General features: G+C 39.1%; 1 protein-coding gene across 1 annotated transcript; it reads right to left on the bottom strand.

The window, feature by feature from the left end:
* Positions 1–17: 17 nt before the first annotated feature.
* MMS19 (MMS19 homolog, cytosolic iron-sulfur assembly component) lies at positions 18–23819 on the bottom strand. The gene is made up of 31 exons (XM_015823457.1): positions 23725–23819; positions 21613–21661; positions 18556–18656; positions 16648–16733; positions 14426–14500; positions 13151–13220; positions 12936–13064; positions 12194–12255; positions 11940–12026; positions 11077–11151; positions 10845–10922; positions 10449–10587; positions 9987–10141; positions 9554–9632; positions 8696–8821; positions 7930–8011; positions 7008–7105; positions 6686–6811; positions 5401–5556; positions 4974–5073; positions 4694–4796; positions 3940–4017; positions 3550–3676; positions 3289–3389; positions 3150–3206; positions 2874–3060; positions 2457–2539; positions 2176–2340; positions 2021–2080; positions 1806–1906; positions 18–1577 (listed from the first exon to the last, which is right to left on the bottom strand). The coding sequence occupies exons 1-31, from the start codon at positions 23816–23818 to the stop codon at positions 1550–1552; spliced, it is 3057 nt and encodes a 1018-aa protein (XP_015678943.1). The 5' UTR covers position 23819; the 3' UTR covers positions 18–1549.
* Between the last annotated feature and the right edge of the window lie 1976 nt (positions 23820–25795).

The following is a 25795-nucleotide window of genomic DNA, read 5'->3' as shown; positions in this document are numbered from 1 at the left end:
ACCAAATAGTCAAGCATTTAAGCCTGGAGCCCCACAATTTATTAATTGATCTATGTTCAATGAACCAAACATCTAAACATTATTTTAAGTAAAAAAAAAACCAGTTGAAATGGTGTGGTCTTTTAAACAGAACTTTTCAGCAGTCCTTCCCAGCTTTATATTCCAATATCTTTTACTCTTGTAAAGTACAGCTTTTTCCTAATACTCACAGTAGTATTCACTATCGTGATCACTGTGCAGTGATCTATTCTTATCCATGTTCTGTTGCAGTTCTGCTATATTCATTGATGAGATGTCCTTCAACAGTACTAAATCAAGAAAACCTGTTTCTTAACAGTGTCTTTTACAGCAGGGGAGTATCCCACTGTTAAGGCTTTTCAAAATTAGATTGAGTAGGAAATGCTTCATAAAAATCTAGGTGGAATACTATATTTGTACTTTATAAAAACAGCACTAATTAATATAAGAAAGGGATTAGATGTTGCCAATTTTACATCTAAACAACAGTTTCATCCTGATGGCTAAATACTAAACTAGCTTGGAACTGTTCAAATCAGCATGGTGGATGATATTATATTCACACCTCCCTTACCATCCTCCCTGCTTTATTTCAATTATTTCAGGTAATTTGTATTAAAATAAATGGGAGACTAGCTTACAGCAAAGAAACAGGCTTCACCATTTTTATTTCCAGTATCATTTTTCAGCTCCAAAAGTATTCTTAGAGAATAAAAATGATGAGTAGTTTCAGCCCAGCACTTTTGTTTTCTAAAGTATTCAACTTATTAAACCCCCCCCCCCAAAAAAAAAGATAAGCAGGGACAGCAAGTGGCAATGTATAGTTGGTAAATTGGTGTTTTATAGAATACCACATTCCTATTGTCAATCATATTATACTCTCAGCACTCTAAATGAACCTTACATCTGCTTTCAGCACTTTATATTTTCTCAAAATGTAGCTACCCAAGATAGCTAAACAACTGTCTAAGTAACCCTTTCCATAGTTCTTGCCATTTGTATTTAGAATAATTCTGAATTTCATAATTACCCCAAATTGTAATAATTTATTTTATGACTACATGCATTTCATGTGTGTAAAATTATTATAAATGAAAATTGTTTGAATTCCTCTAATAGATATTAGCTATGATTTATAGTGGTTAATTTTTATACCACTAAAAGAGGAATATAAGAATGATGAAGCATGATGAAGAATAGCAGAAGTGAACTCACTTTGCTCAATGTCTTTCCCTTAAGAGGCATCTTCTCCAGAAGCTTTCAACAAATGGGTTATTTATTTTTCTAACCCCACCTATTGCAGGCAGGAGATTCTGCTACCTCTGTGCCATACTGCACTGCAGTAAAAAGTAAGGCTTGAGGGTTGCAACCACTGTGTTTAGGATTCCAGCACCCTATAGAAAAGGCAGCCCACTCCTAAAAAAGGAAGGAAACTCCTCCATTTTTGTCCAAAGCTTTGCTGAACTGCAAGAAAAGTGGTCCAAGGCAAACTGCACAAAAGATTGTCAATCAGGATTCACAGAGTGATGTTTCACCTGCCAGGTGTCCCAAGCAGAAACCTGTAAGAAATAGATCACAGATTTAGATGAGAAGAGGAAAGGATACATACTGCAAACCATGCTTTCCAAAGCTTATTATCAAAGGCAAATCATTCAGGGCCATTTTAGCATTGTATGACTAATTTCATTACAGAGGCTTTTTAAACAGCTGATATCAAGGAGGCCTAGTTGATCAGGGCTGCTATTAAAAACAAAAGAAACAGTACTGCGGAATAATGTAAACCTTACCATTCTCCTCGTGTTATGACAGCTTCTTTACGTACAAGGCGCTTTTTGTCATCCAAAGGCTTGGCCAATGCGCGAATGACTCGTGGCTTGAATGGGATCACCTGACAAGAATTGGAAAGCACCACTATAATGAGGATTCAGCTACAGCCCCACTTATGAACTAATGAGGGAGATGAACTGGCAAATTACCAGCCACAAGTGCTTTCATCACTTACCACTGGGGTAGGTAAGGAGGCAAGTGCATGGAGGCATTGAAGTGCAGCAATACGGATTGCCTGCGGCACATAAAAGGCATGTAATTAACCTTCTAAGCTTCTTCCAGATAGAAAAGGAGAAAATAATCTGAGAAAGGAAATACTACTCTACTCACCATGGCAGAGTTGTCTGTTAGGTTAAGAAACTTGCACACAAGTGTGTCGATGTGGAGATGCATAGCACGAGGTGCATCAAGTAGCAATGGCTGTACGCAACGTAAAGTTGAAAGCTGCACCACATGGTCAGGACACGACAGAGATTCTAGCAACAGAGGCAGCAACTGTGGGAATGGGCAAATAAGAGAAGGAAAGGGTCACATTTCCTTTACTGTTACACACCTGGATTTAAGGAACCCTCAACAGGTAAAGACAACCTTGGCCATCGTTTCACACTCACTGTAGGCAGCTCTGTAACTAGCACTGGCTTGGGCAAGTGATTTAATATGTGAGAGAAGCCTTTCAGGTAATTTGGTTTCACATCTAGGAGGAAAAAGACAGTTTAGTTAAGATTTTCCCAGAAAAATATCATCGCAATATCCATTTGCAATGGATTCCAACAGCCACAGACCGAAGCCCGTAGTGAAAACACTTGTTGGCAGCAAAGAGAAAGCCACCCCATTCTTCTATTTCTCAATTCTTTCCCTAATCACGGAGCTGGCCAATTAAGGCTTCAAATTCTCCTGTCTGTCCCTCAAGCAATAATAGAAAGCCCAAACCTTGCAAGAAATAAATAAAGCAGGAAAGAGTTCCTTTTCTCCTATGGAGAGAGTATACTGACCAGGAAATGCTTTGAATAAAACATAACATTTCTTACCAGGAGTGGATGTGTGGAAACTTTGCACCAACTGTGGCACACAATCTGTGAAGAAGCGCTGGCGGAACATCAGGCGCACCTCCGCATGACAGCTCTTGCCCAATACATCAGCAGAATCAGCCATGAGCAAGGCAAAGCCATCACCCACTGCAGGGCCAAGAACAGTGTCCCCTAAAAGCTGGAGTAGCTGGAGAGCAAACAACAGCAGAACATATTTAAGGAAGAGGTCAAGCTATCTGGCCTTTATGACAGGTCCAGCCTTTCTCTGGAGCTCACCTTCTCAGTCAGCTGTGTGATTAATGGGTGGTAGCGTAGCAGCAATGCTTTACTCACCTGCAAGGACAAAAAGACACGATAAACTCTGACACTAACATGGAGGAAGGATGAGTGTGCATACAACATTATGCAAACTTACCCACAACAGCAGAGTAAGGGCCTGGCGTTGATAGGGACCTTCATTCAAGCCTCGTTCCAGCATTTTTATGGCCATTTCCAAGAGCTGATCTAAGTGTGGCCCTGAAAACAGTAGAAACAAGAGTGAGCAATTGTTAACACCTGTGTTACACTTTCTCACAGTTAAACTGAGTAATATGTAGCACAATCCAGTTTTAGGGTTTCAGTAGCATGAGAGTATTACCCTAATTCTATGGCATCCATTGTTCTATCTAGGTATTACCTTCTGGGTATTTGTTAATCAGTCCTGCAAAGCATTTTGCAGCAGCAGTGGCAGTGAATGGGCAGTCACAGGAACAGCTAAGAGCTAGTAGCTCACACAACAACCGATCCTGTTGAGGAATTACCACCTGCAAGGAAAGCAGACATTGCAGAAGGAAGGAAGGTAACAGCAAACTTTCCACCAGCACCCTGGCTTCTCGCCTTGGCACCACATAGCGCAGATCTACTCTCAAGTAAATTTCCAAATGTTCTTGATCTACAATATCCAGAATCCCCCATCACCAGCAATGTTGATTAGTAAGATGGAAGTTGATGTGTGGATGTTTGAAAGACCATAAATTATCCCATCCCATTCTCTAAAACCCTGCTGAAAATTCTCCCCAGGACTTACTGTTCTTGGCAGTGAACATACAAAGGCCATAAGGAGAGCAACCAGCCTTCTTGGGGCTGCTGCTGGATGGAGCCCATCCTGTAGGAAAGACATCATTTTTTACTAGGCAAGTGATCCAGAAATTTTTAGGCACACTTTTCCATACAAGAGCCACTCTGGTGTGGTGCTTAAGGTGCTACATCAGTGGTTCTCAACCTTTTTAATGCCGCGACCCCCAACCGGTCGTAAGTCGAGGACTAAACTGGTCGTAAGTCGAGGACTAAACCGATCATAAGTCGAGGACTACCCAACCGGTCGTAAGTCGAGGACTTTCCCTGCCCGGGAGNCCGGGAGCGCCGCGCATGCGTGGTTCCGCCCCCTGCGCCGGCCGAGGCGTAGCTGGCAAGCGGCAGAGACGGAGCAGGCCGACCACCAGCTGGCCCAGCCCAAGGGAGGTAAGGCACCCGCCGGAAAAGGGGAAAAAAAATGGCGGACAGCCTTGCTTGGCGACCCCCGTGAAATGGTCGATCGACCCCAAATGGGGTCGCGACCCATAGGTTGAGAACCACTGTGCTACATTAAAACATAGGAGATCATGAGTGCTAGCCCTCTCTCAGGCGCAGAAGCTGGCTGGGTGATCCTGAGACTGTCACTCACTATCAGCTCAACTCACGTCAAGGAATTGGTGATATGGGGGAAATAGAAAGAGGAAGCTTTATGTACACCATCTTGAATTGCATCAAATAAATGGTTAGCAGAGATTAGGCTCAAATACCTGAAAGGGCTGAAAAGAGCTGAGATAGTTGTTTCCAGTCAAGAAGGAAAGTTCTCCATCTAGGAAGAGAGGTACCACTTTTGACACACTCTGAGCAGCCAACCTGCCATGATATAACAATTGACACTATATCAACACACAGAAATGTCAGAGAGTAGTGAGAGAGATTACCAACACCTCTCCTAATCTTGGATCTACATCAAGCAGAAACCCAGTCTTATCCAAATGAAATACTAAATTGTACAGCATCAGTAACCACAGGAAGGGACATGTTACTCACTCTGGGCTTAAGTGCATGCAGGCTGCACTGATGACTAACACCATGGATGATAAAGCTTCTTCTGTTAGCAGAACTTTGTTGAGTGTTGTTTGAGAATTTTCTGAAAGTGGTAACAGAAATTGAGATGTTAATTCTTATTAGTTCTTTTCAGGGGTCCTTCCAATGTATTGCCTGTTAATGGCTGTTTCATAGAGAAGAAATTATAACATAAGAAGCAGCTCTGAACAGATGAAGAAGGAACAAAGGACAGCCCAACATATGAATTTAAATACACAGAACATATCTCTCTTCTTGTTCAGAACTCAGAAGTATGAAGACAAATGATAGCATTAGTCAATCGAGGACTGGAAAAAAACAATCCAACCTTAACTACAGGCACTGCTTTAGTTGAGAGGGTGTAAAACCTTGAGTATTTCTGCCATCCTACCTTCCAAAGCAGCCTGCACTGCTAAGCCTAGCAAGCAGGGCACCACCGCCTGATGGAAGTACCAATATGTCTGAACATTTTGCTGGCACTGAAGGGCGACCTGTTGCAAGCTGTGGCACACAGATACCACTGAATTATTACTTGCTGGCATTTTGCCTGCAAAAACAAGAGCAATTTTAAAACCCACAACTCATAGTATTAAAAAAATAGTACTTTTTGATAATTCATATATTTGAAAAATGATCAATACATTATCTGTGATTGATTATCACACTGTGGCATAATGATTAAAAATGCATCATTGGCAAAGCTGTTACACATGCAATCATTTTGGTCCTCTCCACTGCAAGTAATCAAACCAGAAAGTCTATAATTTCTATAAAATGAATCTACTCAAAACAATAAATTTTAAATCTGTACTGACTTCAAAACCAAACATTCAAAACATATTTGTTTTATTTCATACTTACAATGTTATACCACCATTTGGAGACTGGAATATTTCAAGGTCAAGCCTATAGTGCACATAGTCTTAAAAATGATTTCTCAGCTTAATAAATCAAGATGTGAGATTTAATAAATCAGATAGTAATTTCTTCAAAGACACTAAACCATGACAATAATAGTCTGCAACGAATATCCTGACAGCACATCTCCCTCGCTACATGATTTCATTTCTCCATTTCCCATAAAAAAAAGTTTCTATTGGTGTAAAAAGTTTGTTATCTCTTATTTTCCCAGGCTGCAGTTATACTTTGTTGATGAACAAAGAGTATGTTTGCATAGCTGCTGCCCTGCATTGTGGAAAAATTGGAATATTTTTTATTTTTTTTCTTATTTATTTAACAAATACCATACAGATCAAATAAATAATAATGAAATCATAGGAAGTTTAGAATTAGTCCAAACTTTAAAGTCCTGCTATATATATTTATAGAACAATGATTTACCGTCTGTAGCAGAAGACACTAAGAATTTTAGAGTTCAGTGCTCTTCCTGTGGAAAGAGTAAGCTATACAAGCACACACAGATTCTACTAAGTCTTTCCACCTTTTAGAACAGTGCTTCTCAACCTTGGCCACTTGAAGACGTCTGGACTTCAACTCCCAGAATTCCCCAGCCAGTAGGGCTGGCTGGGGAATTCTGGGAGTTGAAGTCCAGACGTCTTCAAGTGGCCAAGGTTGAGAAACACTGTTTTAGAACACCACTATTGCAGAAATCTGGGTCTTTCTAATACAATCTCAAACATCAGATAGAATTCCAGTACCGCCATTTAAAACGTTACCTTTCTGAATCTGCTGGAGATGTTGCAAAAAGACAGGAACAGTTTGCCTTACAATACTTGGATGGGTGGACACTGCTGCCAGAGCTTGTAGATGTTTCTGATGGGATGAAATATTATCCTGAAGTTCTGAAACGTATCAATCGTATAATTCGTCTGGTCACAATTCGACTTTCTCAGGATAGAACAGCAATCTTTTATGTGCAGGCTAAGTTTATTTACAATAAATCTATTTAGAAGGCATGCATGACTACCGAGAAGTTCAGAAAGGGAATTAGCATTTCTGTGCAACCACTAACAAAGGAATCCACTGGAAAGATTCTACCTGAGTCCAGTCCTTTTGAAAGCTTCTGAACCAAACACTTGCTGAAGATTTCTGGGTAGACAGGAGCAAGGGTGCCGGCAGCATCCATAGCTGCCAAACTAAGATATAGAAAAAGTAAGAATGAATGTCATAATAAAATACACAGGTCGTTCTGTGGGGATCAATTTTTTGAAATTGTAATACCATATATTCTATGTGTGAGGTTTTATAAATGTTATAAACACTCTGAACCACTGAGTGATACCAAATGCCTAGATTTTGCTAAATTCTATCCAGAAGTGTTAGACTAAAACCTGGTAGTAGAGGATAGGGATTTTTCACTAGACATATTATCAAATAATCTGACAGGCTTTGAACCATGGTTAGATGGTGGCTTGAGCAATTGGAAACTTAACTGAATTAACTGGTAGTCCTATGGAAAAATTAACAACACTACTGGCCAAGTTCCATAAAATATTAATCTGGAAATGCTAATTAGGTGAACGTAGGTCTGTGGTTAGACCTTTACTTTACTTTTTTTTTTAACTTTATTTTAGCATGATATGAGATCCAGGACTTCACACCGAGCTATAACATGGCTTATTTCTTTGGGCATTATCTTGTTATGTGAACCCAGCCTAGAGTATTCAGACAGAAATTAATATCAAAAGAATGGCTGTACAAATCCAAATATGAGGAATCAAATGGGATCACAACAGCAGTATTAGAAATGCCATTTTATGTTAATTAACTTGTGTAAAAATCTTAGATCAAGATATGGAAATCTGAAATTGAAGAATTTACAGTTAGGCACTGACTGTTGGAATTCTTTTTACTATTTGCAAGCAAATTACTAATAAAATATCCAATATCACAAAAAGGAAAAATGCTTTTTCAGAAATTCTCAATGGTTTGTTTGTCTGATCAGGAGAATTGTTCTAACCTGATCTGGGAATCCATTTCATTCAGGATGAACTGTGCAAAGTGATCTGCAAGCTTTTCCACATCTGCAAGATCTAGAAGCTCTAAAACAGGGGGGGGAAATCGCTATATTATATTCTGTTTCTTGTGAAGTAGAAGTAATCGCAACATATACAAAGTCCACTAAAATGATCAATTTGCTGGAAGCTCAGCTGTTAACGCTAGGAAATATGCTAATCAGAAAACCAGACACATGTATACTCACTAGCATCTAAAAATGCACTTGAGAGAAAAAAAGAATATGATCTTTCCTCTACCTCCAAGGAATGCCATTTCAAACCAAAGAATAACCCATACTGTCATGGTTCCGACAGATGAAACTCTTCAAAGAACTTCGAGGCATTGTTTACCTTAAAGAATCTTTATTTGAGAAGCATAGCATCGGCACTAACACAATCGAAGCCAAAAACTGGATTCCCCTCCCTTGAGCACATAGTATCAAAGCAAAATTCCCTCCTCCAATTAACAGTCATAAATCACATTCTCCAATTAGTTTGAAATGCAGGCTTTCCCTCCAGCTCTCCAGCCCGGCCAATTCTTATCATCTCTTATTTCAATAACCTTGGCTCACACACTAGGTTCAGTATTATTATGTCTAGCTAAACTCTCATGCACATTCCTCCCCCCAGCATCATCTAACTCTAAGAGTAAAACATAAGAAGAAAATAGTTGCATCTCCATCTGTTGTCAAAGCAAAAACATCCGATGTTAGCAGCGTTGACACGTACCTTGACGAGATCCTAGAAATGTCAGAATCTGGATCCCAACCAATTGAAGTTGAATATTGGGCTCAGCTAAGGCAGAGAATACTATAGAACACAGAGAGTCTTTGCAAGAAAGCAGTGGACTTTTGTCTGCAAAGGAGGCAGAAAGAGAGAGTTACATGTAATGAAACCATCTTGAGTATATCAGATACTCAAAACTAGAAGCAACAAGGTTTTTGCTAGCATTGTTACAATAGTGATAACCTTCTGTTTCGAACCAGTGGTCTGTGAGGGTTGCAGAAAAATTATAATTTTAAAGAAGTGAAAACCATCTAAAGCAGTGTTTCTAAACCTTGACAATTTTAAGGCATGTGGACTTCAACTCCCAGAATTCCACAGCCAGCAATGCTGGCTGTGGAATTCTGGGAGTTGAAGTCCACATGCCTTAAAATTGTCAAGGTTGAGAAACACTGATCTAAAGCTCTAGGTGATACAACACTACCACCTTACCTACAAATTACTGGAAGAATAAAAAAATGAGCTCCAGAAAGGAGGAGGCATCTTGAGAAAGATAACAGAATTTGAAACTTATGCAGACTCAAGAACATCTGAGACACATTTATAAACTAATGAACTATAATATGGTGACATAACAAATTTAAAACCATTACAAAGGCTAAAAATGCCCCTATGCCTCTCCTCTTTCCCTCTCACGACTACTGCGCAGTCCCAACAGATGAAAATCATTTGTCTCTGCAGAACATACCTCTGGGTAACACGGAAGCACAATAATATAAAGAAGCCATTAAGAACAGTCTTGTTAGCAGAATACTTAAGTAAAAGAAAATTCTGTCCCAGAAGGTAACTAAGCAGCAAACTCACCTTCCTCCTCAGCACCCCACATTTGCCGTAACTCCAAGAAACCAAACAACACCTCCAAGACTGTCCTGTGCTGACTACTCTACAAGAAATCAAGAGGACACAGGATGGATTGGAGAAACTTCCCTAGACAGAGGAAAAGACAGCATATGCAGACTTTTGCTCTAAATTGGAGTCCAACCGAACTATAAGCCTAGGCCAGGGGTAGGCAACCTTGGCTCTTTTATGACTTGTGGACTTCAACTCCCAGAATTCCTGAGCCACCTGGCTCAGGAATTCTGGGAGTTGAAGTCCACGAGTCATAAAAGAGCCAAGGTTGCCTACCCCTGGCCTAGGGCATGACAGAACTGCCACAAAATATATTTGAGTCTGGAATTACAGGACCTTTTAACCCTGCTCGTCAAATACAATGTTTTCTGCCCCAATTTCTTCTCACCTGTTCATGCTTGGCATACTGTTCCAACAGCAAAGGAAGTACACTACTTGTGATCTGATAATAAGCCCGCAAAGAAGCTCCTGCAACTGCCTGCAAGAGCTTAGCGCTCGGCCACACCAGTTTCATGTCAGGCTCACACAGATGGTGTCTGCAATCTAAAATAAACAAGGTTGCTTAGGAGTAATCGCATGCCTTACGAAGCAGCACCAATATTTTATTTATTCCACTAGGCCGGGTGACGATCGCCAACAGCATTAAAGTTCAGTAAATTTGTTCTCTGCCTCTTGTTTCCTGATGCCGTCTCCTTTTTCTTGAATGCTGAGAGCCAAATCATGACTGTAACATTAAAATGAACTATTTTCTCTTCCAGATGTTTACTTCTTTCAACAGCACGTTAAGGAGGATAAACAGAATGCCCATCACAGGACTGAAAAACCGATATAAGAGCTCTTTGGGGCTTACCTTGCAGAACTCCCCTAAGGAAGGAATCCAGAAGATCCTCCTCATCAGTTCCAAGCACCAAACGGGACAGACACGCTGACAGAGCTCGCAAAGCAGACAAGCATTCTGCTTCTATCTTCTCACTTGCTGTCTGGAAGACCTATAAAAAGGTGAGTCAGATATTCTTGTCTGGTATTACAGCAAGTCTTTAAAAAGCAAGCTTAAATCTATTCCTCCCATTTTTCTCTACAACGTCTTTAAATGTTATACCACTTGCAACTATTCACTGTAAAACTACCAGAGTCTCGGGTGCAGTACATCTTCAGAAAGGCAGAGTAGGAACAGTTCAGAATGCACTGCTCCCTGGAAGCTCAATCTATGTCCCTCCCCTCCCCAAAATAAACTATTTCCTCTTACTTCTGTGCGCAAAGATGACCAAAGGCTAGGGAGGAATTCTTTCAGTTCTTTATGCCCATAGATCTTGCATGCAGCAATCTGTAAGGGGATCCACATAGAAATAATTAGCCGTGTGTCTTAATTGCCAAAGAAGAAGGAACCCCACTGCCAATACATTTTACCATTTGGGCATAAAGTAAAACTAATTCACATGGCTCGGGCAAATTTAATTATCACTGTTGAGTGCTCTCACCAGCGTCTGCAAGGAATCCAGCTTGGCACTTTGTACATCTGAGTCTATTTTCTCAATGAGCAACGGAAGTAGGAACTGTAGGAGGAAAAAGTAATAAAAAAAACACATTTTGGAGAAAAAAGTATTAAAAAGCATTTCCAGAAGTTGGGCTTGAAGGTGAATGAACTAGGAACAATTTCCCTGGCTATTAACAAATCAGAAATCTTTCCCAAATATCAGTGTTGATGGATTTATTTTCAGTCTTTTATGATGATCTGAATGATATGGGTATTATAGATTGGTCCCAAGGCCGAGGGTCTTTTTCTGTGTGCAAAGTAGCATGTAAACACTGAGAAACCTCTTGCCTAATTCGGGCACCTGTTACCAATGTATGACAGAGCAGATCTGTTAGACAATGGTGGGGACTGATGGATGTTGTTGGTGCTGTATTTATATTGAGTGGTTCCAAGCATATAGAAGTTGGAGCAACAATCTGTAGTGAAACCCCAGCAGGAATGAACAGGTTCAAAAAGATCTGCAGAACAAATTAACTGGTGAAAAAGGCTGCTGTATTAGGAAAGAAACCACTTGACTAATGTGCTGGAATTCCAAAACGCTCAGAAGAGAGTTATTTTGCCTCTTTCTCCCCTTCTCTTTAAGTTAAAAGCAAACCCAACGAACAAAAAGCACTAGAGTGAGCGTATCAAAATTGTAATAAGGAATACCTGTACGAATCAGGGACAGAAAGAGGACAGTTACAATTTACTTGAAAACCACTGTAACAATAAGTTTCACTGTAATTTAAGTGAAAAACAGTGTCATGAAAATTCATGTCCCTTTTCCCGCCATCCAACACTCCCAATTGCTGAACACAACTGTTATACCTCAGCAAAAACGGGAGTAGAGGTCAGCACTGCCCGCAGACTGAAAATCAGGTCTTCTCTCTGGATTCCATGAGGATCATTGGAGGGCTAGAACAAACAAGATTGAAAACATTATGGAAGTCACCCACCCTGGGTATGCTGAATAAATATCTTCATAAAAATATCCTTCATAACAGATATTGTTATGTTTCAGCACCCATATTTCAATTTGAGAACTAGTTATAACAGACTTGTCATCTGAACAATTCACTCACAGGAGTAAAGTCAATAGGGAAGTAGCAGGAAGTCACTTCAAATAGCTCTTCTGAAAAAGGCCCTGAAAATTATAAACATAACAATATGACATCTGTTATACACAGTCACAATTTCATATTAAGCCATTGCAAATTATAGAAGCTCAAATTCTAGACATGATCTATATTTGAAGTTTACCTGGTAACATAGCTTGATCACCCACAACTCAGAAGATTTGTCTTAGAGATTGACACAAGACAATCTACAACTCTGATTCAACAGTTTTTACTTTAAGTGTGGTTTAGCTCTTTGCTATGTTCAATATCTCTCATTACAAAAATACATTCTCATAACTAATAGAACTAGGGATCTCTAAAATCTTCCAATCTGGATATAGCTCTTGTCAGATAATTCCAGAACATTCTGTTTCCATTTGAACTAGGACATTCCAGAGGGTTGACTGACAGTTTTCACAAACAAATCATCCAAACTGGAAGTTGCCTGAGATATTTTGAGGGGTAAACTGGTTGAAATACCCTCGTTTCATTTGGAACACCTCAAACGGCTTCTGGTTTGAAGAACATGCTTCTGAAACCAATGAACAGACCCCCAGGTTCGCCTCCAATGGGATGAGCTGGAAAGAAACTCAATATTATGGAGTTCTCCAATCGGTTCATTCCCACATTAATAAATTTTGCACATGTTATAGTGGTAACACAAGCTTTTCTTTGGATGATTAACTTCACTTTGAGCTGAATTTACCTATTGCATAGCCTTTTACAATGATGTCTCGAACAATCTGGAAAGCTATTAACAGGTTGCGTGGATCTTTCTCTCCATCCATCACTTGGATGAAGCCCAAGGTGAAATCAGCACCTAAACCTTTTAGCTCTGTAGGGAAAAAAAAGTGGAAAATAAGATTCCAGGGTTTTCAAGTTGGACGTGTAACTCAATTACTTCCAAAAATAGTTTCTCACCTGCCTCTCTGTTGCTCATGAAATTAGTGATGATACTATAGACAGTATGACGATTTAACTGTAACAAAGACTAAAATAAAAGATAAGAATAGCAGGGCTATGAAAGTAATTATTACTTATTACATTCACGTAGTCTTAAAATCATATTTTATTAGACTCATTTGTTATTTCCATTTCTTCTAGAGTAAGTTTATTTGTACTTTATCTACTGCTACAGAGGACAATTCAGTTTAATTAAATGCAAGTCAAAGCTTATGCCTACAATCTGTATTAGTACCAAGATGGTCAGAACTTTTCTTCATTCCATTTCTTTCTCTCGTTTTTAGTCCCAGTTGCTGCCTTTTGTGAACCCCAACATATTTTAACTCCAATTTAAGTGCAATGCACATAAGAAACTTCCATCCACACATTACAGATAGTTCTCAAATTGCAACTATTCATTTAGTGACCGTTCAAAGTTACGATGTCACTGAAAAAAGTGACTTATGAACATTTTTCACACATGCAGCATCCTATGTTGCACCTAATTAAAATTTGGATGTCTGGCAACTGGTTGCAGTGGATATTTACAATGGCTGCAGTGTCCCAGGGTCATGTGACAAGCAGAGTCAATAGGGAAGTCAGATACAGTTAACAACCATGTTACTAATTTAACAATCACTTAACAATTGTGGCAAGAAAGGTCATAAAATGGGGCAAAATTCACTTAGCAACAGAAATTTTGGGCTCAATTGTGGCCATGCCTGTATATACAACAGTAAGACCTATAATACTAACATTTTTAGATTTGATCTCAAAGCTCAGTTACCCAGCCTCACTTTGTCCCTGCTTTAATTATGCTATCACATAAGGACACCATTCAAGAAATAGAATGTAAGAAAGAACATGCCAGAAGCAATTAAGCAAGTTTATAGAGACAACTGATTTGAACTGACATTTAATGTAATATCTAATAAGTCATATCTGCATTATACAGTATATGTCTCAGTCATTGAACAGACGATGGAGACCATTCTTTCTTTAATAATATTTCAGGGGATCCGAACATAATTTCAATTTGCGAAGTATAGCATTATAAAGATTCTTTAGCAAAACGTGACATATTTAGTCTCTGACACCAAAACAAAGGAAAGGCCCTAACTACTTATTAATACGAGTCACTGCAAGCAGAGCAGGCCTAAGATGCTAGTACTCAGTATAACCCGTGCAATTATAATGATTGCTGGAAGGAATGTTGAATCACATATACAGAATGTAAAGGACTTCCATGCTCACCTGAACGTGAACTTCCTGGAAGACAGCTTTGAGAACAGACACTGCCAGTCCTGGAGCTAACACTACACATTTGCTCTAAAAAGAAGGAAAATTATGATAAATGTCCATCTTCATTAAGAGATAGCTATCTGCAATAGCTTCCAGGAAAAGAATCAGAACCTCAGCAAAGTAGATTTAATTTAAATCATAGTTAAGTCATTAATCTCTGTAAGGAAGTTTTGCTACTTATTTTTTATAGAAAAGGTGTACATATTCTTACTAATAATTTTACAAATATAAGAAACTAATATAAACTAAGAAAAATAGGAAAAAGTTCAGAGAAAAAGAAAATACAGAAAAAAAGATACAGAAACACGACTTTCCCCTTCATCAAGACAAATACATAGTATCAGTAACGTATCACTTTAATACTTTAGCAAAAAAAAATCTCTTTCCATATCTCATCTCTTATCTATAAAGTTTTTAAAGCTTTGTGATACAATCCTAGCCAGCAAAAATCCATCAAGAGTTACCAGAATTAACTATCACACACACACACACACACACCTTGATCAAATAAAGCAACTTTGTATTCTTTTTTTAAAAATCTTGAGCTTTAACTCCTTTAAAGTCTTGCCATTTTTTCTTTCTCTTCTCAGAAACTCCTTCATAAGTTTAAAACATATCTTTTGTAAATCCAAGAAAAGAAAGTCATCCAAGTTACTCTTCTGATTATTTGTATGACCTTTTTAGTTATAAAGTCATTAACTGGTTTCATTTGTAAATCCAGTGTAACATCTTTTTCCATATCATTTTTATAGCTTGGCACTCTTAAAATCCACATTCAAATCAGCTTCAGTCTCTATTTTGTCCAGTAAAATATGTTCCTCTAACCCAGTGGTGGCGAACCTATGGCACGAGTGCCAGAGGGGGCACTCGGAGCCCTCTCTGTGGGCACGCACACCGTCGCCCAGCCCCGCCTGCCCCCGCAGCCCACTCCTCACCAGCAGTCCCCCCCGGAGAATCACCCCCGGGTGCGGCCCACAAGGACCAGTGCAGCCAAGCACATGGCAGCTGGGCAGCACATGATGCTGCGGGGCACGGGCAAAGGATGTCGCCACCATGGCGCTGCAGGGCCACCTGGGCGATCTGCGGCAAGCCGTGGATGGCCCTGAGTGCAGGCGGGGTGAGGGCGGGTGGGTGGAGCGGGGCAGTTTTTGGGCACTCGGTCTCTAAAAGGTTCGCCATCACTGCTCTAATGTCTTTTATATCTGTTTTTATAATAACAGATAATTTTAAGAGTAATTTCAGAGTATTGTTCCCAAATATCCTTGAATTCTTGCAAAGTCAAAGATTGATTTGCTACATTTATATTGGTGGATTTCTTCTCTTTTAATTATAATCTTTAGTTCTTTCTGGTCCCCTCTTATGTTTTCTTTCTAATCCACAACATTTTCCCATGGAAAGGTTCCCTACACTTACTTTCAAAATCATATTAAAATTATATTGCTTGTGATATTTTTGAGATACTATGTTTTGTTGAAAAGAAATGTAAGAACATTTTGAACACCAATTAATTTCTTATTAAGATTTTTCTGGGCTTCAAATCATATGTATTTAAGACATAAATCTATTATTGAAGATTTGTTTACAAACTGTAAAATTTCACCATAGATTGCCATAGAAACAGACAAAATCAATCATTACATTGAGAGAAATGAATAAGCACTGCACAAAGGACCTTATTTGTACTAAGAATATTCCCTAAAATTGTGCCCTAGTCAGTTAATTAGTTACTCTCAAAGCAATTTCTGTTGGCCTAAGTTAAATCGGCCAGAACTGCCACTGTCTTAGAACATCTCAGTTAATCCCCTTTAGTTGCTAAAGTCATGTAGCCATCTCCATTTTGCAACCTGAAACCTCGCTGGTCCTAGTTTTCGATGGTGCGATTGTCAAAATTGATGGTGTGTTTTTCTGCCGTTTTCAATACACCAAACTGCAGAATAAGTCCTAATAAAGATTTTTGTTAAAAAAAGAAGCCCAATCTCTAGGGAAAAAAAAATCTCAGTTCTGTCCACATATAAGGCAACATCCCAACCATTTTATATCATCATCCCACCCGCTTTCCTTGATCCCCTCTAGCATTTTAAGTGTGGCTCTCAGCCACCAAAAGATTGCCACTGTCGTTTAGATCCTGGAAATTTCACAAAATGAACTATATATCACTGATAGTAAATTCTCACCAAAGCGTTCAGTCCCTGCAGCACAGAAGGAATAACAAGGTGATTATCTTTTAGACGGTTCTCATAGAACAAGACAAGGTGGGTCACTGGAATAAAAAACATTGATATTACTATAATTAACAATAAAAAACATTATTAATCACTGTGCTATATTAGTAAGCAAGTTTTCAAATCACACATTGGGAATTAAATGTAACAAACTGACATCTTGGTCAGGCTTGGAACCACAGGACAAAAATGGGCAATAAAGAAGTGTCACAGATTGCTTGATCATGTGAGGCTTGTCTTCCCTTGGGTAGTCCCATTTTCATTACAACATTTGGTGATGATAAATACAGAATTCCTATAACAAAGAAAAATCCCAGAAGGCAAAGTGCACATAACCGACCACTTATCATGCTCCTCAGTGCAGAATCACAGTTCCAGTAATTTGTTCTTAGCATAGCAAACACTGGAAGGAACGTTCTCTTGAGAATAGCAGTAAGCCACATTAAGAAGTGAAGGCCCTGAGAAAATAGTCAGTGATGAGCACTATCAAGGATGACATGAGTTTATGGACGGAATTATATGTTTGCAAATAGAATCTGAAATGTCAAAATTCATAATGGATTCTCAATACAGGAACAGCCAAACACTTCATTCAATCCCTCTTTTTGTGTCACTACAGTTCACTTCCCCGTTAAACTTACACATTATTCACCTCACTCATTTAATAGGAGCATATAGTACTTTAGATTTCCAGGCAAAAAAATGTGCCAAAGTAGGCAAGTGCATGAACTATTATAGCAATATAATTTTTTCAGGGATTGTGCAGCTGCCTATCGTAGTATCACACAATAGTGCTCTGCTCCCACTTCCAAAGTATCTTTTTGCCTTCAGATCCAAAAAGTTGCATAGTCTACTCTTCAGCTGAACACATGAGATATTGTTTAATATTAAGATGCTTCTCATCTTCTCCAAATAAATATAATTATTTGTCACATATGGACTAGTTAATAGTAGTACAGTGGTGTAAATGCCTTCAGGCACTCAAAACTGCCACAAAGGTAAGATAAACTAAAAAGTAAATCATACTGCAGTTTAAGTATTTGTAAAGCTAAAATTAAAACATTCTAAATTTTATACACAGAGAGAGTGTCTAGTAGTCCTCAACTTATGCCCATTTGCTCAGTGACTATTTAAAATTACGATAGTGTTAAAAATTGGACTTGCAACCCATTACCAAAGTTATAGCCACTGCAGTGCCTCCATGGCCAGGTGATCACAATACGGCCATGTGGCAGCCAGCCTGCACTTATGATCACAGGGATGTTTTAACTCCCTCACCTGCCTATCTCTACTATCCCTTTTTTTTTGGCTCCCTGTGCTCTGCGGCCCCTGCTGCTCTTTACTATTTCCTTATGCCTGCTGCTGACCAAACAGGCTGGGCCTGGACCTTTGCAAGGCAGCAGCTGGCCAGAGAATTCATGCAGTCTTGTCCAAATTGTATGTGGCCTTCTTTTTAGGCTTTGAAACCTTCCAAATCCTTGTGAGAAGGACACGTGCTATTTGGACAAGTCTGTGCATTATTTGGAGAATGGCATGAGGGGCCTTGCAAAGATGGTCTGGTGTGGCAAGCACCCGTGCAAGTCCAGGATGAAGAAGACATGGAAAGTCAGCGGGCGTGGCAGAATGCAGGACAATGAGGGTGGCTAGGCTGAGGTTCCCTGTTGACGACTATCTGTATCAGAAAATATAAAATAGTCTAGTTTTGCCCCACAAGGCTATGCATGTCAAAGGCTACCAAGTCATTGAATTACAGTTGCCTATACATATGCTCCTGATCACTGAATAACACTGAATAAAAACTGAGAGCAGTTCTGTGCCTGGTGAGGAAATCTAGCTCACTGTGAGAATTATACGTCCCACCTTCCTGCTCTTGGAGGAGGGAATAACACTGTAGGAGGACCTCAGAGAGAACTTGAATGCCCTGTGACCGCACTTGAGGATCTTCATTCTTCAGAGGAGTTCTGCATTAGAAAGAAACAACAGAGAATCATACATACAAGTAAAGAGAAAAATATTGTATTACCAGGAAGGAGCTGGAGTGAGATTTCTCTTACCAGATCAATCACAATTTAAATTATATTGCATCAGAAATTGCCCTGATAAATTATCGTTAACATATACATATGTTTTTCTGAACCCCCACTGCCATTCTTTCTTTATTCTTTTCAGGCAAGAAATGCTCTTTGAGATTCGTCCGTATTACATTCTTTGACTAATTCAAAGTATTTCTGGAGCCCATGCAAAAGTAGGGGAGGGTAGTGGCTCAGCGGTTAAAGACGCTGGGCTTCTCAGTTGGGAAGCCAGCAGCCCAGGTTCGAGACCCGAGTGCCACTTGACGGGGTGAGCTCCCATCCTTGCCCCAGCTCCTGCCAACCTAGCAGTTTGAAAGCATGCAAATGCAAGTAGATAAATAGGTACCCCTTCGGTGGGAAGGTAACAGCACTCTGTGACATCATGCTGGCCACATGACCCTGGAAATGTCTTCAGACAGTGCTGGCTCAATGCCTTGAAATGGATATGAGCACTGCCCCTATACTCGGCAATGACTACTGGAATAAAATCCACAGGGACTCCTTTTCCTTTATGCAAAAATGGTCACCTAACTAAGTTGCCAATTCCTTCCCTTTTATCTGGCTGTTGACAAATATTATGTTGGCTTAGTAGCCAGCTACTATTTTTTAGTACTAAAGTGCACTAGAATAACTGAGCCTGTAGACTGGAAAGTTGGAACTCTCAAACTCTTCCTACCAGAAGCCCTTTGAGCTTTCACATCCTGATTCCACTTTCTGCTATGAGGTAACAGCTTGGTAAATTCCCACTGATACACCCATCTTTTGGGGGCATCTCAGCTGGTGTCATCCCCTTATACTTAATTAGAACAAGACTCTCAAAACTGGTATTGCTTTTCTATTGAAAATAGCTTCAATAACAATCCCTCCCAGCAATGTAGCATAGAAGTGTATGAATAGCAAAGTCAGGTCTTTCTTTTCTCAAACTGTTTAAAAAAAGAAGAAATATATAAAATTGCATTTTTACATTACACCTTAAAATGCATACATTCAATGTTGTAGAAAAGGATTTACACAATTGTCTTGTTCAAGCTCAATAACTGAACTGAAAATCTACAAGACAATACAAAAGAAAACTTTCAGAGAGATCACAAGATGGTGCTGATCTGCTACAAAATAGGAATTTCTTGGCAGAATCTCAAGAAGAAATGCTGTGGGGAGTTCAATTTATTACAGCTCATAATATTATACATACAAATATCTTCACGCTCAGCTTGAAGGCTGAAATTATGCAGAATTCACAACTTACACAGAAAAATAATAATTTTAAAAAAACACAATTAGTTGTGACTTAACACTACACAGAATAAAAATAAAGAAAGAACCTAAAGAAAATGCTGGCTCAGATGTGTATCCATTAAAAAAAAACAACCAAAATAACCATTTTTAAAAAGCATATATTTCCTGCTTCCTTTTATGTGAAAATTCTAACTTTAACCTTGAGCTCTGAGGGAATAATACTACAGTAATCCTTTCTCTCTTTAACTTTGGCCCAGAATCAACTATCACAATTCCCTTCTCCTGTTTTGTCTCAGATTTAAAGAACTCACATTTTCTGCTCCCAGATTAGAGAGATTTCTGTGTGACAAAAATGTATGACTTCTCATGGAAATGTGGATTCTAAGTCTGCACTGTATGAGTGTATTTGAAACATCTGAGATGTCCTAACTGGCAAAGAAAATATGATGTAAATCTAATCCTACTATTATACTCTCAGAAGGACTCAAAAATATTTCTATCCAGGGAAACTTATAAGGCAGAAGAGATTAAGACTTGTAACCAAACACAAATAGCTGTGTTAAACAAGAGTTTAAAATATTCTGTATATAGCCAGAATCCAGCCCAACCTCAACCTCAGAGCTTTAGAAGTTTCAGAATTCTATATCTTCCTTCCCTTTGAGAAATCACATTAATTAGCATGATCATGTTCTGTGCCATTACATTGTTTTCCTTACATTCACTCTCTACATTTTATTTTTGCTAAGTTTGGACAAGAACAGTCATTTTATGCATATTTATTATACAAGTTATCCTATGAAGTTAGAGAATAATTATTTTAGGTACCTGGAGCAGAACAGAAGACAAGTTTTCAGACTGATATCAATGAGCTACAGTTTGTATAATTTCCAAAAATTTCCATGTGCCTCATAATAGCAAACAGCATGTTTGTATGAAATAGTATGATAGTATGAAAAAGAAGTAAAGGATATGCTACTACATAGACCTCATTTCAGAAATGAAGAAACATCTACTGTATATGATCCTGTCTTTTCCAAATGATGCAGAAAGGAGAAAACCATTTTTATTAATGAAAAGGACAGGGTATCACATAAAGCAGAGTTCTCCAACCTTTTCAGCTTTGCAGACTGGGGGTATGAGAAGATGGGATGGCACACATGCCCGCTGCTCATGCAGATAGAGCATTTGTGTGCTTGCCTGCATGAGTGGGGAATGTGCACACACACTCACCTCCCACTTCCACAGCCTGGTTCAAAAAGGTTCAAGGCCCAGTACAGTAGATGTTTCTTCATTTCTGAAATGAGGTGTATGTAGTAGCATATCCTTTACTTCTTTTTCATACTATCATACTATTTCATACAAACATGCTGTTTGCTATTATGAGGCACATGGAAACTTTTGGAAATTATACAAACTGTAGCTCCAGGTACCTGATTCAAACACACCTGCTACTGATCAATATTCACTACTGCATTCAATCAGACTAATTTCTTAAAAATTTAGTAAATTTTTGATATTATGTTGCTCCGTTGCTCCAATAGTACCCAGACATGCTGGACACCCGAGTATATACTATGTAGAACAAAGATTGTTGCAGTGATCTACTTACCCCAAGATTTCCACTACATCTAAAATGGAGCATGTTCCAGTCTTCACTCCTAAGAGAAAAAGAATTGAAATTGTTAATTTCTAGTTCAATTTTTACACAGGGAAAAAAATGGGAATATATGTACTTTAAAGCCCAGTGTATCCTGTCACACTGTGTGCTTGTTCAATTAACAATTAAGATACCATTATCTCTCATGAAGCCTAGAATGTCTTACTGGCCCAATTTTCATGACATGCGTAACTGAGACATGCAAAAAGACAGGCAGGTTTTACTATCTCTCTCCTGTATAAATATCCCACTTAATTAACCAAGAAGGGCTTAGATTTTGCACCCAACTAACTCAATCTTGCTTTGAGTTAACCTAAATTGTCTTATATCTGCAAGCTACCTACTAGGGAATCAATGATTTGCTGATGTTGTATGTTATTGACATTCAAATATGAGTCAGGAGACAAAAAAAGGGTCATTCAGGTTGTGGGAATATAACCTTATACAATCACAAATTGAGGAACATTTACAGTATGCTAAGCAGGTAGGTTTTTCTAACAGAGGCACCTTTCTATGCTTTTAGCTTGTTTTCTGTACTGGGCATAAAGAACAGGCCAAGAGTCTCATATCTCTGTACTAGGCCTCTCGCCTTCTCCTTACAATTCCTGATCATCTAGGATTACACTAGTGCTTAACACAAGACTAATTCTTATTTTTTTGCCATAATGCATTGCCTCAGGTAAAAGCAATCAGTATAATGTATTTTATATCATTTGACACTAGAAAGCATCCAGGAATATCTCCAATATGCTTTCAAGACACCAATATTAACTATAGTATATTGCTAAACATACTGCCAGTTCAGCAGCACAAAACAAAACTTTCTTTGCAGAAATCATTTGACACGAACAGGAACCAAATGGATAAGTGATGTGCTGGTATATAGTACTGTATATATTCCCACCTATCTTTAAAGTGACCAGATTGTAAGAATAAGCTATGTGGGTTGGCATTTTCAGCCTACATGTACTATCTGAGAAATCATACATACTGTTTGAGAATCATGCACACCTGTTAGGACTGTAACAAACCAATTAGGTACTTATACTGCCTCTTTAAAAACCTATTAAACAAGGGTTATAGATGATAGTGAACAGAAACATCAGCAACTCTTACAGTGGACAAAGTTCACTAAATTTCTTCAGCTTTTCATCTAGAATTACTCTCTTTGGGAAAGTAGCTTTAAATCATTCAAATATCCTCTCATAGGCCCAGGTTATCAGGAAAAAGTATTATAAAAAGTATATATTTATAAAACTGAATATTTTAAGGCAAGCATTGCCTAACACTTTTCTTAAATATGACATTTTCATGACAATATATTTTGTTACATATGTAGAAAAAAGGCATCTGAAGACTGAAGAAAAATATTTTCCAGTTAGCCAAGTTCAAAACATTCCCCTCTAATAAATATCCTTAACTCTTTCATTCCCAGAAGATCATACATCCAAATGTATTATTATGCTTCTACAATATTAGTAACAATAGAAGAGGCTTGGCTTTCATCTCCTCATGAAATACAGAGTTAAGTCATAGCACCAGTACTTTAGAATTAGACTTGAAAATTCACTATGAAGCCTATTTTGTAATGGTTGTGCAGGTTTTCATCTCAGGCAAATGGAAGATTGAAACTTACACCTGCAGTATAACTATTTTTACATTCAATATATATTTATTATTCTTGTGCCATGCACTTATTTACAGTATATTCGAGTCATTGATTATATGCTGGAATCCCATACAGAAGCGGATAAAATGCATTTACTATAGATGGGGGAAAGCCACTCTATGAACCCTAGATTTATTCTTAAGGGTACCATTGAATTATACTACTGAGCATAATTTCCGAAGAAGACTCTTTACCCACCCACCTAACTTCGGCACTTCTCCTTTCCTCTTGATCTAACCCAGATCATCCTGCGTTCCTCTCCATTTTATTCACTATTTATTTCAAAGCGCCGGGTAGTCCTTCTTGCCCTACAAACCTCGTTTTCTGCATGCACTGCCGAAAGACGCGTGCTCATTTCCATGCCATTTCTGTTCACATTCATTCCCTGACCATACCTTCCGCCGTCTGCCTGGCCGCGTTTTCCCATTCCCAGTCCTGTAACAGGGAGGCAGGTTTTCCTATGCCAACGTGAGCCCCTCCGGCCGCCATGATAACCTGAGAAAAAAAGGGGGAGGCAAGAAGCTCCAACAGCGCGTGCGCGTCTCCCTATCACGTGTACCGAGGTAAACTTGTACCACGTTAAAAGAACCGTCTCCAGCGATTGGGAAAAATAGCGGCGCGAGTCTCTAGGCGGGTCTGTTGGCCAAGGTTGTGCCAACCAAGCCGAAGGGCAGAGAAGGGCGGAGTAAACTTATCCTCTTGCTTAAAGAGCATGCAAATAATGTGCAAACCATAGACATTTTATTTCCTACGATACTGATTTTGGAACAAGATGGGAAGTTGTGTAGAAAAATCAGAAGTCATTTCAGAATACCCAGACGATCTGAATCTCTATTGGCTGTACAGGGCTACGAAGTAGTGACTCTTATGTTTTTTATGTTGAATCGCTCAAAATGTCAGGCAAGCCCATGTTTTAATCAAAACTGGGAAACAAACAAAATTGTTTTTGATAGTCCCCCAAAACTTGGCTCACTAATCAGCTCAAACAGCATTTGCCTATTGTTGAAGAATTTGCTAGGTAAGAGAAAGAAGGCACTGCCTTTATTTCACTAACATTTCCTTTGAATTGTGCTTGATTCCTGGTGGTTTCCTGAATATATTCATGCATTTGTCTTGGGTGCAATACCGAAGAGTGGTTCTGATAAGTCTTCTACCAGAATATTTTTAAAAATTTACTTCTCAGTTTATTGCTTATATTGAACTTATGCATAAAAATGTTTTGTTTTGGACACATAAAACAATGAGCAAAAATTCTTTCTGAAATTCAGAAGACACAATGCAAATTGGTAGAAGCATTGTTGAATTAGATGGACCTAGGCTTCCATGGGCAGAGTTGCTGGTCAGTGTAAACATAGGAAAAGAACCAACTAAAGATTTAAACATCTCATAAATCATTTTTCTTTTTTAAAAATGATTTGAAAGATGAAAGAACTGTGGCATCAATTAAATCACTGTTTCCTAACTTTCACAACTAAGATGTGCTGACTTCAACTTTTAGGATTCCCCAGTCAATGGGAAGTCCACATATTTACAAAGTTGTAAAGGTTGGGAAACAGTTACCAAAGGAAACTCCATGCACAAAAGGAACAGGTACCAAGGAGGCAGTTGGAGCACTTTCAGTGTGACATATGGCTTTTAATGTGAATTACGTATTTATACATTATTAACTAAACCATAAGTGAACTCGCACAGTGATGTGATTTTCTTAGCAATTGTATGGGAGTGGTTTGCTATTGTTTTCTCAGGTCATTGACCTACCAACCTGGAATTCTCCGGTAATCTCCTAGCCAAACACTAACCAGATTTGGTTTGGCTTAGCTTCCCACTTCAAACAAATCAGCCAGCTGCTGCCCCCTGCTGAGAATTGTTTATTCAAAGCAATATTATTGATTTGTATGACACATTGAGTGACCCTGTAGGCCAGTGGCTCTCAACCTTTTTAATGCCGCGACCCCAACCGGTCGTAAGTCGAGGACTAAACCGGTCGTAAGTCGAGGACTAAACCGGTCGTAAGTCGAGGACTTTCCCTGCCCGGGAGCGCCGCGCATGCATGGTTCCACCCCCTGCGCCGGCCAAGGCGTAGCTGGCAAGCGGCAGAGACGGAGCAGGCCGACCACCAGCTGGCCCAGCCCAAGGGAGGTAAGGCACCCGCCGGAAAAGGGGGAAAAAATGGCGGACAAAAAAATGGCGGACAGCCTTGCTTGGCGACCCCCGTGAAATGGTCGATTGACCCCAAATGGGGTCCCAACCCACAGGTTGAGAACCACTGCTGTAGGCTGACTATATGTAACATTATTGTATAGGCTAAAATGAGGCTTGTGATTCGGTGGGTCTTGCAGCTTCGGGAAATCACGTTTTCACTGAGTATTTTGGCATTTCGGAGGGAAATGCCTATTTCATCTTAACTCGTCTGTGTTCTCGTTCGTGGGGAAAAAAAGTCCTCTAGGGGGACCAGGAAGCGGGCTG

This window comes from Protobothrops mucrosquamatus, unplaced genomic scaffold (genome assembly GCF_001527695.2).
Source record: "Protobothrops mucrosquamatus isolate PMUCROS unplaced genomic scaffold, P.Mucros_1.0 scaffold1878, whole genome shotgun sequence".
Classification (NCBI taxonomy): Eukaryota; Metazoa; Chordata; class Lepidosauria; order Squamata; family Viperidae; genus Protobothrops; species Protobothrops mucrosquamatus.
The sequence above is the reverse complement of the archived record's forward strand: the minus strand, read 5'-3'. Positions and strand labels throughout refer to the sequence as shown.

Excerpts from the sequence above, each read along its gene's own strand:
- MMS19 (XM_015823457.1), bottom strand. The coding sequence starts at position 23,818 with ATGGCGGCCGGAGGGGCTCACGTTGGCATAGGAAAACCTGCCTCCCTG. Across the intron at positions 21,662-23,724 it reads GGCCAGGCAGACGGCGGAAG|GAGTGAAGACTGGAACATGC; the intron begins GTATGGTCAGGG and ends TTTTTCTCTTAG. Across the intron at positions 13,221-14,425 it reads TCCAGGAAGTTCACGTTCAG|TCTTTGTTACAGTTAAATCG; the intron begins GTGAGCATGGAA and ends CTTTTATTTTAG.